This window comes from Danio aesculapii, chromosome 19 (genome assembly GCF_903798145.1).
Source record: "Danio aesculapii chromosome 19, fDanAes4.1, whole genome shotgun sequence".
Taxonomy (NCBI): domain Eukaryota; kingdom Metazoa; phylum Chordata; class Actinopteri; order Cypriniformes; family Danionidae; genus Danio; species Danio aesculapii.
The window spans coordinates 24,197,739-24,218,092 of NC_079453.1; the positions used below are offsets into that span (position 1 = coordinate 24,197,739).

The 20,354-nt window shown below is 35.6% G+C and overlaps 2 protein-coding genes across 3 annotated transcripts in view; one reads left to right on the forward strand and one right to left on the reverse strand.

Annotated features, from left to right (window-relative positions):
- psmg2 (proteasome (prosome, macropain) assembly chaperone 2) overlaps positions 1–3,742 on the reverse strand; it is a 7,761-nt gene extending 4,019 nt beyond the window's left edge. Inside the window, exons 1-4 of the mRNA XM_056480067.1 lie at positions 3,586–3,742; positions 3,028–3,199; positions 2,130–2,188; positions 831–949 (exon numbers count right to left, since the gene is read on the reverse strand). Of these exons, the coding sequence (XP_056336042.1) occupies positions 831–949; positions 2,130–2,188; positions 3,028–3,199; positions 3,586–3,642 (407 nt within the window). The 5' untranslated portion in view covers positions 3,643–3,742. The remainder of the gene's footprint in view (positions 1–830; positions 950–2,129; positions 2,189–3,027; positions 3,200–3,585) is intronic.
- Positions 3,743–8,015: 4,273 nt separating this feature from the next.
- ncaldb (neurocalcin delta b) overlaps positions 8,016–20,354 on the forward strand; it is a 39,753-nt gene continuing 27,414 nt past the window's right edge. For both annotated transcript variants that reach the window (XM_056480044.1, XM_056480042.1), the window contains exon 1: positions 8,016–8,105. The gene's annotated coding sequence lies outside the window, so the exon portion shown is untranslated. The remainder of the gene's footprint in view (positions 8,106–20,354) is intronic.

Genomic DNA, 20,354 nt, shown 5'->3' on the forward strand with positions numbered 1-20,354 from the left:
TTACACAGAAACAATAGCATAACGGTTTACAAAAACTTGCATCTTAAACCCTTTTTCAAAAATCAAAACACTGTTGTCCTGTAAAATGAATGCCTTAAATCAGGGCTGCTCAACCCTCTTCCTGGAGATCTACCTTCCTGCAAAGTTCAGCTCCAACCCTGATCAAACACCCCAGATCCAATTAATTAGGACGTGAACATCGAGCCACGGTCACACTGGACTTTTCTCCCCATAGACTTCCATTCATATGCACGTGAATGCAGCAGAAAACGCAAGCTCCTGAAACAAGTTTCGCACAAGCTTGGTGAACTCTGACCTGCGAAATCGCATCATTTGACTTTGTGAGACCAATCGAGGAGCAAAACAAACTCTCTGGACAGAAATGTAAAACATGGAGCAATCGCTCGCTTTCTTAAATGTCTAATCATCTTGTTTAACCCCTGACCCTTTTCGCAGCGCTGTACTACAGAATTTCGCAAGCTCAAACTCTAGTGGGACCACAGCTTCACTTGATAACTACAGGCAGGTGTGTTTGATATGGGTTGCAACTGAAATCTGCAGGAAGGTTGATCTCCAGGAAGAGGGTTGAGCACCCCTGACTTATACATTCATTCTGTTTTTAGAACATTCTGTTGAATAAAAAATGCATAGAATTTGAAACATTTTAAAGTAAAGCTCTTTCCTTAAAATAAATCCCATGATGTTCGATAATACAGTTTTAGTGCTTATTATACAGCTTTAGTGTTCCAAATGCTGCACCACGCATATTTGGCATTCATTTACATCATGTACAAAACATGCTGTGCATCTGTCATAAGCATTTTTAATACCCATGAAGCTGTTGGTCATCTCTCTGATAAGCATGAGCACTGGACAGCAGCACAGTTCTGAGGAATCCACTGCTCTTGATCCAGGAGACCATCAGCTTTCGGAATGATTTCACTTTTGTCTAAGATAAGAAAAAAAAAAGTTATGTGCAAATCTCACTGTGAAACTCACTGTATTAGCAGTCGACTGATAAATTGTCAGGTTTTACAGTATATACTAGCTGAAATTTGCCATTTTTTTCAATTATCAATTGTGTCATCAGAGAGATTTAAATGAAAATTAATTTAAATACAATTTAACAAGACATCTGACAGTACAGCACTTTGGTGAGTGAGTAACAATTAAGTAATGCAATATTGACTAAATATTTACAGGTTCATAGTATTTATATTAGTATCATTATTTATAAATTATATTGTATAATTTATACAACAGTTTTAAAGGGATTCACCCAAAAAATAACATTCTGTTATCATTCTTCCAACCTTTACTTGTTCCAAACCTGTTTTGAGTTTCTTTCTTCTGCTGAATACAAAAGCAGATATTTTGAAGAATGCTGAAAACGTGTAACCATTGATTTCCAAAGTGTTTGTGTTTTTCTACTATGGAAGTCACCGGTTACAGGTTTTCAGCTTGCATTAAAGTATCTGCTTTTGTGTTCAATAGAGCAAAGAAATGTTCTCTGATATCAGTATCTCTGATATTATTTTTTCTTCTGGAGAAAGTCTTATTTGTTTTATTTTGGCTAGAAAAAAGCAGTTCTTAATATTTTAAAAACTATTTTAAGGTCACAATTATTAGCCCCTTAAAGCTATATTTTTTGTCGATAGTCTACAGAACAAACCCATCGTTATACAATAACTTGCCTAATTACCATAACCTGCCTAGTTAACCTAATTAAGCCTTTAAATGTCACTTTAAGCTGTATAGAAGTGTCTTGAAAAATATCTAGTCAAATATTATTTACTGTCATCATGCCAAAGACAAAATAAATCAGTTATTAGAAATGAGTTATTAAAACTATTATGTTTAGAAATGTGTTGAAAAAAAATCTTCACTCCATTAAACAGAAATTGAAGAAAAAAATAAACAGGGGGGTAATAATTCTGACTGCAACTGTATGTCACTATAGTTAAAATCCTGATTTCTCAGAATTTGAACATTCTTTAAAACAATTGTTATAATGTAAGTAATTAAGTGATCAAAATATATAACACCTCTATATTTTAATGAACAAAAATATTACATATTGTGCCTTTTATAGCACCTGTACACTTGTTGTATAAACACACACCACTAACCTGGATGATGGGTGCTCTTATCTGCAGCACAGCCAGCTTTAAGTCACTGTGAGAATACACTGCACAAAAACAAATTCACAACATCACTAATGCAACAACTGTTGGAGTAAGAGCACCGGCTTATACTCATGGATTTAAGTTACAAGATAAAAAGTTCACCCAAATTTAATATTGTCATTTATCATTTACTCATCTTCATCATTGTTTGAGTTTCTTTCTTCTGATGACCACAAAGAAAGAAACCAGTAACCACTGACATCCATAGTAGGAAACACGAATACTATGGAAGTCAATAGTTACCGATTTTCATCCTTCTTCAAAACATCTTCTTTTGTGTTCATCAGAAAAAAAGATACTCAAACAGTTTTGGAACAACAGGAAGACGAGTAATGCAGCAGAAGTTTCACTAAAGTTTGCAAGAACCGGAAGCTGCGACCATTTTTTATTTTTTGTATTATGACGCAGTTCCTAGGGAAATCAATATATTTAGTGAGAAAACAGTGGGCGTGGCTTGTTTTTCATACTGTGGGCTGATTGGATGTAGTAAAGTAGATCTTTCATTCAGAAAGATCGAGAAAAGAGTTTTTGGAGAGTAATTACAACCTAACAGACTCTTCCCCCTCGCCATTTCTGTTTGTTGTCAAAGCTGTCAAAACTGGTAGCTGGAGGGGCGTGGTTGAGTATGTTAGCCATGCACAATACTGTCATACAGATGTAATCTGAGAATTTAACTGACAGCAAACAGGAAGTGTATTTTCAGATTTCAATTAAAGATTAATAAGCATTTTCTCTTTCTTAAATGACATGCACAGATGAAAACTAGCAATGTGAGCTAACAAAATCAATAGTGCTTGTTTTGATTTCATGTGTACTTTAAAGGTATAATCTCCATCATTACCTTCTGCGCTGGTGCTGAGCTGAGCAGCATCTTCGGTGGATGAGGCGTATGGGTTGTTTCCAGCCATAGGAATGAGACAGTCTGTGTGGAAATATCCCACTCTGGGCATATTTAGCGTTGAGATGAGCAGATCCACGGCGAGCTGGCCCACATTTCCAACAGATACTGCAGGCTGTGAGAATATGAGGAATTACTGTCATATGTAGCTCAGTGTATTGAGGTAAAGTTGGTTTATATTCACACTTCATATTATATTTTCAGAAAAACAACTCAAAATAGGAAAACCCTATTAGCAGCCAAAGATTATCAAAATACAACATTGTTCAGAGTCAATCAGATAGTGCTAATGTTGTTTTGAAGTCATATTTGCATGCTATATCCGACCGAATATTGAAAGTAGCATGATAAACAATACCTGGACCGTGTCACACGTTGTCACTAAACGAATGTGTGAGTATAAAACCAACTAACTTAACGTTCTACCTCAATGCTCAGCGTTTGATAACTGCAGCCTACAGAAACCCGCATGTGTCATGATGATGAAGCTTAAAAGCTTACCAGTATCAAAGTAAAGCCTTTAAAAGAAGGAGCAGCATCCCCCGATGAAATGAACATTTTAAAAACTGTTTATAACTGATTTAGCAGTGAAATGTGTACGAGTTCAAGTGGACTAGTAGTGATTTTTACTTTCAATTTCCTGCGCTGTGAAAAAGGACCCAACAATACTGCGTCATCCCCTCAGGACGCGCTGATGCCTGACTAAAAATAATCAAAATAAATTATTTGCGACGTGTAAGTCAAATAAATTTTGGAAGAAAACGGCGGCGACTTTAGATAAAACACTTTTATATATTTTAATCTTCATCTGACGTTAATAAATCTTAACTTTGCCGTAATAATCATATTTTTGCGATAAATAAAACGTTTCAACATGTCAAGATAAAAGTCTTTAAATGTATTAGCTAATTAAAACAAATAACTTCTATGCTCTTTGAATATAATAATGTCAATGATAATTTTATTATTATTACTACTATTATTTAATTATTATTAAATGCTAAATTAGTTAAATTAAAGTAAGCTTTATGTTTCGGGTAGTACAACTGATGTGAAAGACTTTACTTTTGATTTTATTTTCAACTCGATTTCACTAGACTAAATAATACAGTTATACTAAAATTATATTTTAAAAAGGACACAAAGCAAAACAAACACAACTTACTGTAGTTAAATGATTGTTTACACGAATGGCCAGAAGATGGCGGTAGACGCTAGAAATCTCACCGGCCTCTTGTGAGAGTTGCACCCGTTGCACCACTTTGCCTACAGAATCGCTTTTTCCTCATATCAAAGGTTCGACAAGGTATTGGAAATTTAGGATTTTGCTTTGATTGACACGATAGTCTTACTCATTTGCCGCAGATTTGTCAGTTGTTTATCTATACTTGAATCTGTCGTTCCAGTACAGCCAAATGCTGCTCTATTGGATTAGGTTCTTGTGACTGTGGAGGCTGTTTGAGGATAAAGAAATCACTGTCATGTTCAAGAAACCAGATTGAGATGATTTGAGCTTTGTGAAAGCGCATTCAACCACTGGAAGTATCAAACAATGGGAACACTGTGGTGATAAATGGATAAAAATAGTTGTGAGCAACAGAAGTAGGCTTACAGTAAATGATGCCTAGTTGGGACTGTGAATATGGCAAAAATTTATTTTAAAAACGACCACCAGCAGCCTGAACCATTGATAGCTACAAGACAAGATGGATCCTTGTAGGGCTGCACAATACTGTAAAAATCTGACATTGCGATATGTTGTTTTTCTGCGATCAATTTTGCGAAATGAATACAATTTCACCAGATGGATCTGTTTGGAAAGAAATCATTCAAATTGATAGGGGTGATTTTGTAAGGGTGTGAATCATGTATATAAAACAAATTACAAGCAAGAAAGAATTACAATACTGCAAAGAAAATCCAGTGCTCTTTGGTTCTCCAGAGTCAAACCGTATTCGGGTGCAGAAATTGAATAATGAAATTTAAAATAACACGGTAACAGATAACACTTTCTTGTATTAATAATTCAGTAAAATTATTTTTCATTACAGTTACAAATGTACTTTTTTTGTGTCCGAATGCTTTAAACTCTCTTGAAATGCCTTTAAAACAGATGCAGATGATACAGTTTATGTTTAGCAGATGTTGGTTATATTTTGCAATAGCTCCTTAAATCTCATGTATTCTCACACATACATTGTGATAACGATGCTGAAACGATATATTGTGCAGACTTAGATCCTTGTATTAAAGGCGTTTTTCACACAAAAGTTTAAATGAACTCACTCCCAAGTAGTTCCAAATTTATGACTTTCTTTCTTTCTTTCTTTCTTTTGCTTAACACAAATGAAGATCTTTAAAAAAAACCTGTAACATTGACTTCCATAGTAGAAAAGATACAACTACCATAGTAGATGTTCACAATCTTCTGTGTTCATCCGAAGAAAGAAACCTAAATAGATCTGGACCAACAGAAGGGTGAGTGGATGATGACAGAATTTAAAATAAACACTTTAATGTTGAATATGTCATCTTCTGTTGTCCATTTTAGGAAACCTGTGTGGATTGTCCCCTCGGCTTCCAGTTCTTCCAGTTCTTAGCTGACAGGAGGAAGGTATTGTAGATAATTATTCTAAAAACAAATGTGTGAAAACTTTATTTCAGTAAACTCAAGATAAATCAGGGTGAATATGGTACTCAAGCACAATAAAGGTACAGTGATGTGTATTTTTCCAGGATCAATCAGAAATATGCATTTCACTGATCTCAAAGAAATCTATACTTTCATCAGTTTCAGGCTTTCATGAAGTCATTAGTGCACTGGTAAAATAAAGTAGCTACAAGGTAAAACACTTGTTATTTGAATGTATTTTTTAATACTAGCAAGAGCCAATCTGTGGATTTAATATTGAATATGTACATGTATATACTACAGTAAACCAGCGGGCACCTTGATGTCAAAAAACAACATAAAAAATGCAAATCGATATGATGTCAAAATCTTGACGTCCATTTGACATCAAACATTGATGCCTTTTTGACGACAAATAATGGCACAAAAAGTATTATAATATATGAGAAGTTTTATTAATCCAAAACCTTAAAGGGCACCTTTGATGAAAATCATCTTTTGTAAGCTGTTTGGACAGAACTGTGTGTAAGTATAGTGTGTCCACAGTCATATTGGGGTGATATAAACACAATAAGTCTCTTTCTTTTATTTCCTGATGTTAAAATAGGATCCAAATCCCTCCCATTTTGAGACCCACCGCAATGTGATGTAGGAGTGCCATTTCCCCCGCCCACCGATTTGATTGACAGCCTCGTATTAACATGTCTCTGTAGTAACGCGTATAAGCATATAAACAAGACAGGACGTGCGCAAAGCAACTGGGATTAAAAGATCTGTTCAGCTCTCTGTGACAACACTGCAGCAGCGATCACAGCTGATCCATGATAGGCCCGGTGGAGAAAACTCTGCAGACACGCACTCGTGTCTGTATCCAGAAGTGTAACAGCCGAGAGAAGAGGAAAAGTCACGCAGCCGGCCACAATGAGAGAGAGAAATGAAGTTTACTTTCATTCTTTCAATCGCAGTGAAATAGGGGCTTCTGCTGTTCAGTGTCAGTGAAAGACTGCCCAGCAAACACACACGCAGTGAAATTGTGCAGTTTCTCAGTTTTTAAGTAGCTGGAGCGTTGTAAATGCTCACACTCGTCTCCCTCACCATAGTAAGCTACGGCGACACAGCGCATATAAGATAAATGACGTCAGGCCATAATAAGCGGTTATGATTATTACAGAACTGATACCAAATTATCCACATCTGCATCGTGGTGCATCGAAGAAACAATTAATTTTGACACCCCTAGTGGTCTATGTGAAGGCTATGGCTTTGACACGCACGTAGGAATGGTGGGTGGGGAGAACCAGCTCATTCGCAATAAAGGCACAGGCAACAAAAACAGCTACTATGTTATAACAGCTCAAATTTCTCAGATTTAAAAAAGGTATAATAAATCTGATGGGTGTTTTAAGCTGAAACTTTACAGACACACTCTGAGATGCAAAAGATTTATCTCAATGCTTGAAAAAAGGGTACAATAGGTGCCCTTTAAATTCCAATGGGTTTTGTATCATCACAATGCATGTAAACTACCTTGATTTCAAAACATCGAAGTGACATCTAACATTGGCGTCAAAATGAAGCTTTTTTAACGGAGTGTTAGATGTCAGTTTGATGTTATTTAGACATCTATGAAGTCATTTGAAATCAAATCGATTGTCATTTTATTGATGCTATTTTGACATTAAGGTACCCACTGGGTTAATCTATTAAGAACTGTACGAGCTTTCCCTTTTGCTTTTAATTTATTTTAATGTAACAAAAATTTTTTTTTAGGTAAGTTTAACAATACTCAATACTCAGTAAACAATACTGAGTCAAATATTTTCTATTTTTAAATGTTTTTAAATGTTCCAATGAAATTAAAATAGATTTTATGGCATTACTTCAGTTACTTTATAAATTAACACCACTTTTAGTATCAGACTTATTAGTTTTATAAAGATGCTTTTGCCACATAAGGCAAGTGCTTTCTTAAACTTGCCAAGTATATTTTTTAGGATGTGAAATATTCTATGTTGTGTATTCTAACATTTATTCAGAAATCTTCTAAATATTCTCATTTAGAGCTGATTATCTGTATGGTAAAAATAATAAGCCATATGTAACATTATTTCATATAGGATCCTCAGCATTCATTCACGCTCCTCTGCTGCAGTTTTAGATCAAAACCAGACCATAATCTTCCAGTTTCACAATTGCTCCGAATAATGATTTAACATGCGCATTTGCATTGAGAGTCTGCTGTCCTGAAGTGTGCTGTGATTCTTTAGGGCTCCTGCATGCATGCGAGTGTGTGTGTTTGCTTACTTGAAGAAGGATCAAAGGGACTTTAGCCGCCAGACTTCACCTGTGTGCTATCTATAGAGCATTAGATAATGACCTGACTTCAGAGGTAAGAACAAAACCCTTCTGTTCACATGCACCGCCGCTCTAACGCCGCATTTGATTATTCCATTATATCAAAGTCACGATGTAGCAGTCAGTCTTCAGAGAGCACAAACACACAGTCCCAAACCATTCCATCATTACATTTTTCAGTCATGCAGTGAGGTAATATCAGATGTGCACAGTGTGTGAAATGAGGTTGTCAAAATGGAGAGATCCTGAATATGTTATTGGGATATGAGTGGCCATGCAGAATTTAATGAAGCAGCTTGAATACTTGTTCCAAGATATATTGGCGTTGTCTTTTTTCAGCGTTTTCTATTGAATGCTATGTACCATTCATGACACTACATTTTGTAGATGTTTATTAGTCCTTATTAGCAGCAGTACTAGTGAATTTAATTGAAATACTGTGTAAATTACATTAAAAAACAAAATTATCTAATACAGTTCTGAAGATCCGCAGACTGTAAACAAAGGGCACAGAGGAGATATTGTAATCTTGTAGTGCAATTTGCTTGAAATTAGATTTTATTTCCTGTGAGATCAATAAAGTGGCAATACAAAAACCTTCATTAAGTATCATTCTTTATTGAAATAATCATAATAAAGCTGGTTATAATAGACTAACTGAATAACTAAACATTGTTTTTATTCAGCCAAATTCTGCCATCATTTTATTTAATCTGTGTACTTCTCTAAAGCATGACATTTACTGCATGACTTTATAGCAAAAACTTCACATTTAACATGTGATTTTTAAAAGATATTGTATGAAAATAATGGTCTGGCATGGTAGCTCTGTGGTTAGCACTGTCACCTCACAGCAAGAAGGTTACTGGTTCGAGTCCTAGCTAGGCCAGTTGGCATTTCTGTGTGGAGTTTGCATGTTCTCCCTGTGTTCATGTGGGTTTCCTCCGTGTGCTCCGGTTTTCCCCACAGTCCAAAGACATGCGGTACAGGTGAATTGGGTAAACAAAATTATCAGTAGTGTATGAGTGCATATGTGAATGTGAGAGTGTATAGGCATTTCCCAGTACTGGATGACGGCTGGAAGGGCTTCCGCTGCATAAAATATGCTGAAATAGTTGCCGGTTCATTCCAATGTGGCAACCCCTGATAAATAAGGGACTAAGCCTCTTCACTCTTAATACTTCACTTGCAAAATTTTTTTTAATTTTGTTATTTTTTCACATATCATATCCTAATTTTAGCTTACATGAAAATGACTTCCTGGTTGCTCTGATGCCTGCAGTTTTTAAAAAAGTTAAATTACTTACAGGTTCTGGCTCACAATCCACAACTACTTTTTTTGCTGGAACTGCTCCTTCTTTGAGGAGAAGCTTTTTGCCGTGCACAGATATATTTTTATTTATAATTTCTGGAATCAAATTTAAACTGTAAGCACTTCTCTCTTTGTGTCGTGACCCTTGGAAGCCCAAATACAGAAACAGAACAAGCTCTGTGGAAATAGCAGCATTTGAAAGGTACTTTCTCTGCTATTAACGTTGCTATTAACCCTTTCCTGTTTTGTAAACTGAAGGCTTTATGATCTTATTAACCTGGATGTATTTTTTTTGTAGTCCTCAAACTTTGTTTGCTGTAGGCTTTGCTAAGCTAACTCTGTAAAAGCCAATGTCTCTCATTGCATTGACCTTTATGCGTATTACATTCAGAGATGTTGTTTATGTGCACACAGGTAAATTACACATCCACTAAAGTTTAAAACATGATATCATAGTGGACCACCCCTTTAATAAGGAAAAATCAAGAGAAAATAGAACATTTTGTTAAAATTTTGTAGTTTGTAATTTTGTTTGCTATAACTCATTTGAACTTAAATGGATTATCTTTCTATATCTAAATATGTTAGGTGACTAAACTCTAACTATAACTGTTTGATAAAACAATGTTGTCTAAAAGCACCAAAATTATAGCTTATTTTCACTGATAGAATAGATACAAATACTTTTTTCAAATTATTAATTTATCCTGAGCACTTGTAAGAATGAAGTGCAATGGATCAATCTGTATTGAGTGAAAATTTGTTGAAATGATCTTTATTATTTGTCATCTACATTCACATTTTTACATCCACATCTATACATCTGATATTTTTGTGCAGTTAAAGAGGAAGATATATTGATTAAATAATTGTTTGATAATAACTGAAAAAGCAATAACATAAGGATGGAGATGTACATTGTTTGTTAATTTTTTTGCTGTTGTAGAGTTAAAACTAGCATTCGTTTTTTTACATCGCCATCTTGTTCTAACCAAAGTGACTTGAATGTGACTGACGTCAATTACAACTTGCCAACTCATAAATCTCAACTCTGGAGGACATGAACGCAGCATGTGTTTCTGAAAAGCTCCACCTGTGTGCGCGCACACACACACACCTGCAAGCATCGCTTAGGTCACAGAGCCTAATCCTGCACACTTCTTAACCTTTTTTGTTGTTGTTGGCATCTGCCAGCTCCCTCTGGCATCAGCTTTGATCTCAGCATGCAGCAGCAGTGACCTTCGACTGCATTACACTGCTCTTTTTACCAGATCACATTAATTCTCTCAAAGGCAAACAAGATCAAGATCTTCAAACTACATTAGCAAACTTTCTGATATAAAAAATAAATTGAGACAAAATCTAAAGAGATGTTTTACCATTTCACAGATTTTCATCTTTGGGTGAACTATCCCTTTAACTACAAAACTAAGAAGCACAGGACGTGACATAATTGGCGTAAAAATGAAAGATTAATTCAAAATTATTTAAAGATGTATAAAAATATAGTTTTTACTGGGAATTCCATTGTTGGACATGAATGTTTAAAAAAGTGCTATAAATAACTGCCCAGAGCTCCTGAACATGCTCAATATACTGACACTGAGAGAAAGAAACTGTTTTAGTCTGTTTTATGTGCACACAAAAGTATTCTCGTAGCTTAATGTTACGATGAACTACTGAAGGCATTAGGTGTGTTTTAAGGATATTTGTTGGTATTTTTCTGGACTTTATATAAGTTGGGAAGTGTTGCCATGTATGAAACATGAGAGAGTTCTCAGATAAAATAAAATAAACGTAGTCTTATGGGACTGGAACAGCATGTAGGTTAATAACAGAATTTTTATTTTTGGGTGAACTAACCCCTTGACTGCTTAAATTCTGGTGTTACCTCACACAAAACTATCATATATTGCCACATAAGGCAATACACCATAAGCTGCAATACACCATATGAACTACTTTCGATACTGCATTTGTAACCGCGATTTTAAGAAATGGTTATGGTTGTAGTTTGAGGTAGAATCAGAATTATAAACTCAGTTTATATGTTTAATATCATCCATTCATTCATTTTCTTTTCGCCTTAGTCCCTTTATTAATCTGGGGTCGCCACAGTGGAATGAACCGCCAACTTATCCAGCATATGTTTTATGCAGTGGATGCTCTTCCAGCTGCTTACCCAGTTCACCTATACCACATGTCTTTAAACTTGTGGGGGGAACCAGAGCACCCGGAGGAAACCCACGCGAACATGGAGAGAACATGCAAACTCCACACAGAAATGCCAACTGAACTAATTTGTGAATTTCCTTTAATTCAATTTTGCAAACTTGTTGTTCAATTGAGTAATCTTAACTTTATTTACCAGCGCAGTAATCTTATTTATTAACATATTAAGTATTGCTTACTTCTGTTGAGTCACATTTACTTAGATCGTTGAAGTTTTTCTGACTTAAATGATCTTCTTAACTGAATTTGTGATCCGAATTAGTCATGTTTTACATTTTTTCTGTTGTACTATTCCCATAAACACTGAAAAATTGAATAAACTTTTTTGTTCAGTTTGCACATTAAGTCAAATAGTTATGATTAATATTAGTTAGCAGGAGTTTGTGTTAATCAGGGAGACTCATTTTATAAACTTGCATTATTATTGTTATGGATCATGCATTATATACAGTGATAAAGTCTCCATGAAACAGTTGGACAGTTAAGATTGTAATTTTTTCCACTTTCGTGATGTATGTCCACTTGAAGAGGTCATGGAATTAGAGAAAATTGTAGGCCGGTTATGGAGTCAATCTAGGGCCACATATATTTGCAACATAAAAGAAAGTTTTGCAGTATTGAGCAAAAAAATTGTGAAACATAATGCAAATCTCCAAAAAATAGCAAAGGGAAAATTGAGTTTTGAGAAATAAAAAAGGGTGGGGGGGGGGGGGGGGGGGGGCGACGCAGTGGCGCAGTAGGTAATGCTGTCGCCTCACAGCAAGAAGGTCGCTGGTTCGAGCCTCGGCTGGGTCAGTTGGCGTTTGCATGTTCTCTGCAAATTGTAAATTGTCCGTAGTGTATGTGTGTGAATGAGTGTGTGTAGATTTTTCTCCAGAGATGGGTTGCGGCTGGAAGGGCATCCACTGCATAAAACAAATGCTGGATAAGTTGGCGGTTCATTCCGCTGTGGCGACCCCGGATTAATAAAGGGACTAAGCCGACAAGAAAATGAATGAATGAATGAAATAAAAAGGAATTTTGCAAACAAAAAAAGAACTGCAAATAAAAATCAAAGTAGTGCAAAAAAATTATATATTTGCTATTTTTTTTAATATTCATATATTTGCTAAATATTTTTTCCAGTATTGCCTTTACAAAACCTCTCGTCAATTGAAATGCATATTTTGATTTGTGAGATTTACTGTTTGACGATTTAAACTTCCCCTAAAAAACAAAGCATTCAGGTATTTTACTTAATCTAGATTAGATTTATGACAGCGATTCATGGCTGATTTCCTTTGTGCCACGATGTCTCCAGCTGAGGACGTCGCTTCATAGGAGGCAGATTCGGGCATTCCATACATGCCCCAGTTCCTGTGACCCCGCCCCCTTGTCAAACTAAGGCCATAAAGTGAAACGCACAGAAATGTAAAGTGCAAAAAGAAAACACTATTGCAAACTCACGGCTGACTGAAAAGCAAATCAAAATGAGCTTTGCAATTGACTTGAGAGATTGAGATGTTTTGCAAAGGCAACACTGGAAAAAAATATTTTGCAAATATATGTATATATTTTTTTTAAATTGCAAATATAATTTTTTTTTGCACTACTTGATTTTTATTTGCAGTTCTTTATATTTGTTAGAAAAAATCCTTTTTATTTCTCAAAACTCAATTTTCCCTTCGCTATTTTTTGAGATTTGCATTATTTTACAATTTTTTGCTCAATACTTTATTTTTTGTTTGCAAAACTTTCTTTTATGTTGCAAGTATATACGGCCCTACATAGACTCCATAGCCAGTGCATCATTACATTTTTGGGGGGAACTAATTGGATTGTTAAAAGATGGGCATTGGTAACAAAATGAAGGAAATTTGATAAATGGACAAGTTCAGAGCAGAAACAAGACACGGACTGATAGCCCCACACTAAAGGAATTCCATGTGACCAGAAAGTGATGAAAAGTCATTTCGAGGGAGAGGGATTGGGGTTGTGGAATTGGATTAAAGTTTATGAGGGCAAATACAATTTTACAATATAACGAAGTGCACAGATACATGGTTTATAACAAATACTACTTTATACAGTGCTCAGCATATATCAATACACCCCTCACAAATCTCTCATTTAAATGTATATTTTCTATAGGAAGCTTTACATTATTATATTTGTGCATATGCATTAGATTAGTCAGTACTGAAGTCAAATCTGCAGCTTATCTAACAAAATAACTTACGATAACAGTTGAAAATTAATACACCCAAATTTATGTTATAGAAAAATATTAAATACAAATTTAACAAAGAGCAAAATTCAAGAGAAACAAAAAAATGTATAAAATTTTGTTGAAATTTTGTAGGTTGTAGTTTATTTTTTCCTATATTTTGGATGTATTTAAATGTATTATATTTCTATTTCTAAAGATGTTCGGTCATTAAAATATTATTTTAATCAATATGATTCAATAAATCTGTTTTGTTTAAATGCACGATAATATATTATCTCTATTCACTGAGAAATAGATACAAATATTCCTTATTTAAAATGGGGTGTACTCATATATGCTGAGCACTGTACATATTAAAATTAAGAAGAGTACATTTTGATTTCATGTTGACTTTAATATTTTTTCAGTCCATCCTCAACCAAACTACAGACTCTACATTTCGCCACAGTGATAACCCAACCTATTTCATCAGAAATGTCTGTAAATCCCTAATTAATGGCACTTTGTGTAAGTATTGTGCAAAAACACACAGAATAACATTTCGTTTCAATATTTAATTTACTTTTACAGCCTGACACAAAGCATGCTGGGAACTAGAAAGCTGACAGGTTAGGTTAAGACCGCCAGTTTATGTCAAATTTTAGTTCAAGTAAAATGAACTTTCATTAAAATATGAGTGAAAGGAAGTCATTTTATTAAATGAATTACACTGCTTAATTTTACAGTGTATATACAGTGTAAATATTGTGCAAAAAACGCACACAATAACACTTAATTTCAATATTTAGTTTACTCTTACAGTCTGATAGAAAGTATGCTGGGAACTAGAAAGCTGACAGGTTAGGTTAACACCACCAGTTTATATCAAATTTGACTTCAAGTACAATGAACTTTCATTAAAATATGAGTGAAAAGAACTCAATTTAATGAATTAGACTGCTTGATTTTACAGTATATGTCTTTAATAATACTAAATTGTAACCCATTAACCTCTTGACGACTGAAGCAGAATTGCTAAAACACAACTCATGCAAGTATATGCCTTCCCTGCAGCACTACATTTACACTCATGCTTATAGCAGTTGCTAATGAAACTCATTGTTCTCCTTCCTCCACAACTAAACTAGAAACGCACTAATTGTTGCATATGCATGACATTTAAGACTTCTGGGAGGGTGATGGCATCAACACCATTTATAGATGATAACCATATTCTACAGAAATGGGATATTAATAGAGGGGAATCATCTCTGCACTGCCACCTTTTTTTGCTGACATTGCAAAACCCATTTGAACCGATATATCTCCAATGTCTCCACGGAATAAACCCTCTAAAGCTTTGTCTTTAGACCAAAGTTAGTAAAGGACAAACCTGCACTAACACAGCATTGGGTAGCCTGAACTACTCCTCACCTTCTGACTGAAATAGCAGCTCCTCACGCCTGTGGGGTGTAAGCGGGTGGTTAGGTAACAGATAATCATTGAGAGCTCTGTCCTCCCATACAGCACTCGTTATCCACGCTAAAGCTGACGTTATCTAAAGATAAGAGCCCGTGGCTGCGCATGGACTCGCTGATAGAGCTGCGGCTCAGAGCCAACTGCTGCCCGAACACCGGGACAACATTACAGGATAGACGAGGCTGGCTTTTATCCAGCAAACATCATCCTATTATCTGGAGAATTATCTGATCATGTGAAAGAAAGTTCACAAATGAAATCCCTGAATATGAATATCGCAGATGCTTCTACTTGAGTAAATGCAAATCAAATGGAGGCTCCTGTTTCTCTCTGGATTAAAATGAAAATATGCATCTGTTCCTCATATGTGTCTCTTCGGGATATCTCAAATGAGATACAGTGGAAACCAAATTGAGACTTTTGCTTAAAGGGATAAAAATGTATTTTTCCTCACACTCAAGGTTCTAAACTAAAATGATAAATCTGTTGAACACAAAACAAGACATTCTGAATAATGTTGGGAAAATCAGCCATTAACTACGTTTCCATCCACCTATTTTTATGCACAGTTTGGATATGGGCATTAAAAATGGTTGATGGAAACAGCAAGATGCGCAATAAAAAAACTTTTTATTCGATAAGGAACGATTCGCTTAAACTATGATGGAAACATTTTTACCAAACAAATTCCAGTATGTGTATTAAAAAAAGGTCATGTGATTTTGTTATAAGAGATGTGATGACAAAAATGTGTGTGAATGGACAAATAAGCTGGCTGAGCACATTGTAAAACATCTGAAATGTTGTTTTGGTCATTCTGAAACGCTTTAACCGTTTCAGTATTAGTGCTATTATATTATTAATTACCTCCAGAACTACTTCAAGAGCATCTCATGCCTTCAAACTAAAAAAAGGCGTTTATTGCATGTCAGCATTGTCTTCTGAGGCACAAGTCATTTATTAAATAAGGAAAAGGTTCACGCAGTTACTCCACCGCTGCAAAATCTGATTTACTTTTAATATTTTTGTGGCAAGTTAATAAGAAAGAGACGATTTTGTTATCTTTGCCTCACTTGATGGAAACCCTGCTTTATTCGCACGTCTTTTATGTGATGTTGCAGTTTTGTGCATAAAGTTAATTCGCTTATTTGGATGGAAACATAGTTACTGACACCTATGGTAGGAACAATGAATCAATACTATAGAAGTCAATGGCTGTTTTTTACCAACATTCTTTAATATATCTTTATTTGTGTTCAGCAGAAGAAAGAAACTTAAAATGTTTTAAATGAAAAAAATTTCAAACGGTCAAAATGATTGCCTTGGTAGTTCTGCTCTTAATTAATTGTACTTCCTAATTTAACTGTGTATATTAATTCTAAAACTAAATCATAACCCATTGACTTTACGGCAATGGAACCTCAATTTCATTCATTCATTCATTCATTTTCTTTTCGGCTTAGTCCCTTTATTACACCACAGCTTATCCAATTCACCTATACCACATGTCTTTGGACTGTGGGGGAAACTGGAGCACCCAAAGGGAACCCACGCAAACACGGGGAGAACATGCAAACTCCACACAGAAACGCCAACTGACCCAGCTGAGGCTGAAACCAGCGACCTTCTTGCTGTGAGGCGATTGTGCTACCCACTGCGCCACCCTGGAACCCCAATTTCCTATAAATTTATTTACACACATACACTACGGCCAATTTAGTTAATTCAATTTGCCTGTACTGCATGTCTTTGGACTGTGGGGGAAACAAGAGCACCCAGAGGAAACCCACGTGAACACAGGGAGAACATGCAAACTACACACAGAAATTTCAACTGACCCAGCCGGGACTCGAACCAGCGACCTTCTTGCTGTAAGGCTGAGTCATTGTGTAGCCCAAGTGGAGAAATAATGAATAATTTTTGGATGAACGATCCATTAAAGTCTCCTTCTCTTTCTTAATTCCTAAGAAAAGAACTGCATCAATTGGTAATCTTTCAAAATTTCATACATCAACGACAGCATAGGAAAATCTGTAAAAATTGAAATTTACGTTATGATCAGAAGTATATTCACTACGTTTTTTTCCTGAGAAAAAGACCTTGGAAAACTCACGTCTTCTCTGTCAAGATGTCTTCTGCAGTCAAGAGTCATGAGCATGACACAAATATGCCAGTCAAATTATATCAGTCCCAAAAGAGCCATTCTAAACTTAAAAAGCAATTCTAACATGAAGCAAATCTTTAGGTGTATTTCCATCAAGTTGTTAGAGTGGCTGACTGCAGTATTGGTAACCTAGTAACCAAAAGTAAACAAGGCAAGCATAATGCATACAGCTGACTGGTCATATGTACAGTGGCCGAGAGAGCTGCAATTTAAGAAAACACATGCAATTACAAACAACACCAGTAAATTAAGAAAAGATCTTTATGCGTTTGACAGCACATGTGCTACAAATCTTCACAACAGCAAACACATTTTTAAAAACGCACTACATTTTCACACAACGCAAACAATTAATAAAAAGCGCTGAATTTTCAGTTTACAAAAACGCACTGCATTTTCTCAGAACAGTTTCAAATAGCACAGAACACAACGCAAATGTTTCAAAAGGACCCTTAAACATAACAGACCTGGCTATTTAGGTTATGGTTATTTAGGCTAATAAAATAAGAAAAACAAGGAAATCGGGATATTAAAATAAACAAACAAAAAACTCACCTTTCAAAGATCACCTACGACTTCAATGAGCAATAGTCAAAGCACAGCAGCGTCCATCACGTTTTTGGGTCCCTTTGAAACATTTACGTTGTGTGCTGATGTTTTTGCAAGTGTTGTGAGAAAATGCAGCACATTTTATTAATTTATTTGCGTTGTGTGAAAATGCAGCGTATTTTTTTAATATGTATGCATTGTGAGGATTTGCAGAATGTGTGCTGTCAAACGGAGGAAGATCTTTTCTTAATTTGCTGGCGTTTTTTGTAAATTGCATGTTAAGCTCTCTCAGCCACCGTACTTATGGGTGTCATGTTTACTATGTCAGAGTTTATTCAGCAAAAGCATTTCCCTCCCCCAATTATTTACAATGTCCAAAACCACCTCATTGTGTATAAAAATGGTTTTGCAAATGAAGGGATTTTTATTCAAAATTTGGTGTTTCCATCGCTTGTTTCTCGTACTTCAAAATGCGCATTAAAAGGGTGGTAGAAACCCAGCTAATGACATATTATTGCTAGATGTTTTGCAGCTGACAGCCTGCCTTATAATCATGGAAACACTGTGCATTAAATAGTCATTTCAGCATTTGGTGGAAAATGGTGACAAAATGCATATAAATTGGAGTGAAGAAGAGACTGCACCATTTGTACCTTTATACAATTTGGCAGCAGTTGGAAAAAGGATATAAATGGTTATGCACAATGCTAGAGCCTTTGAGTGAACAGGTTGCGTGCTGCGTTCATCCAGTCAATGACAATGACACCGCAAATATGCAAAGGACATTAATCCAGGGTTTAGGATCTGGTTAAGAACCATCAGCAGCTAACAGTGATCTCAATTTGAGCTCAATTATTTGTAATCAAACTCTATCAAAGACCAGAAGTATAACCTTTAACCAACAATAAGTGTAAAGGAGATCAACTGAGACTAATGTTCTCTTCTGTTTTTACACCTGAAAAAAATGACATGTGCAACCTCACATCTTCCCTTTTACAGTTTCAGAAGACTTCTCAACAGGCATTTAAATTGCATTTAGGCTTTTCTTGAGCAACGATGGTAAATGAGATGATGCAAACGATCCATGGTTCAAAACCAAGAAGTGCAAAAGTCCCCCATCACATTTATTTTTAAACAGCAATGAGATCAAACAGAGACTTTGGGCTCTATTTTAATGATCTAGGCGCAAAGTCTAAAACTCATGGCGCAAAAGCATTAAGAGCGTTTCTGAATTCAAATACTGTCTGTGCCCTGGCGCAAGGTCAAACAGGGTTGTGCTTATTCTCTTAATGAGTTATGGGTTTGTTTTGAGCATAACTTGCATTAGACCAATCAGAGTCTCATCTCTTATTCCCTTTAAAAGTCAGCAGTGTCACGCCATAGCGCATTTGCTATTGACATGGTGAACTTTGTAACTGGAAAAACAGATTTCCTGGTTTCACTGGCAAGAAAACAGTTAAATAGTTAAGAATGAGCCTCCTCCATTCGACCTCTTTACTTTCTTTTTACTTTAATTTTACTCTTTGCTTTACTTACTTTCATGGATAAGGGAATGGTGGAAACTCACTCCACCGAAACATGCTTTAGCCTACATATTTAATTTTGTTTGTTAAGCACAAAGATTTGTTTCAAAACCATTTCTAAATTCAGTTCTAATTTCCAGCAAATGAACAAATGAACAATAATAATGAAGTGTGGTCAAAAAACTGATATATCCCAACACACGTCCTATTTTTGTGCCCCATATGGTCCAAAACTCGACAGATTGACAAATCTAAACTTGTTTTTATTAAAACAAATATAATTATGCATATAATAAATAATACTGCTAATAATAATAACATTACACAAATGCAAATTGTCATGAATAAATCTGCATAGGTGCATAACTAACACGCTCTGCGCTGGACTTTAGACCTGCTTTCAGTTGGTCAATGACGCTGTCTATTCTAGTTCCTCAAAATAGCAAAGCACCAACAATGTGCCTTAACACACCTCCTTTTCGGACCAGAACACCCATGAGTCCACAAAATGGTGTAAATGAATTTGCTTTTCAAACAACGTGGTGGAAAACGTGAAAATTACAGTTGCGCTGTTCTAAAAATAGCAACAAATCGTGCCAAACACATCTTGCGCCTTGTTGCGCCGGGTGTAAAATAGGGCCCTTTAGCTTCCAGCTACTGTTTTCTCCTGAGAAAAGACCCTTGTTTATCTGAAGCAGGTCCTGGAGGGCCACTGTCTTGTTGAATTTAGGTCCACCCTTCATTAAACAAACCTGACCAAGCTAACCAAGGTCTTCAGACTCACTTCAAACCTCCTAGAAAGTGTGTTGGATGCAAAGTCTTCAAGGACATTGCCC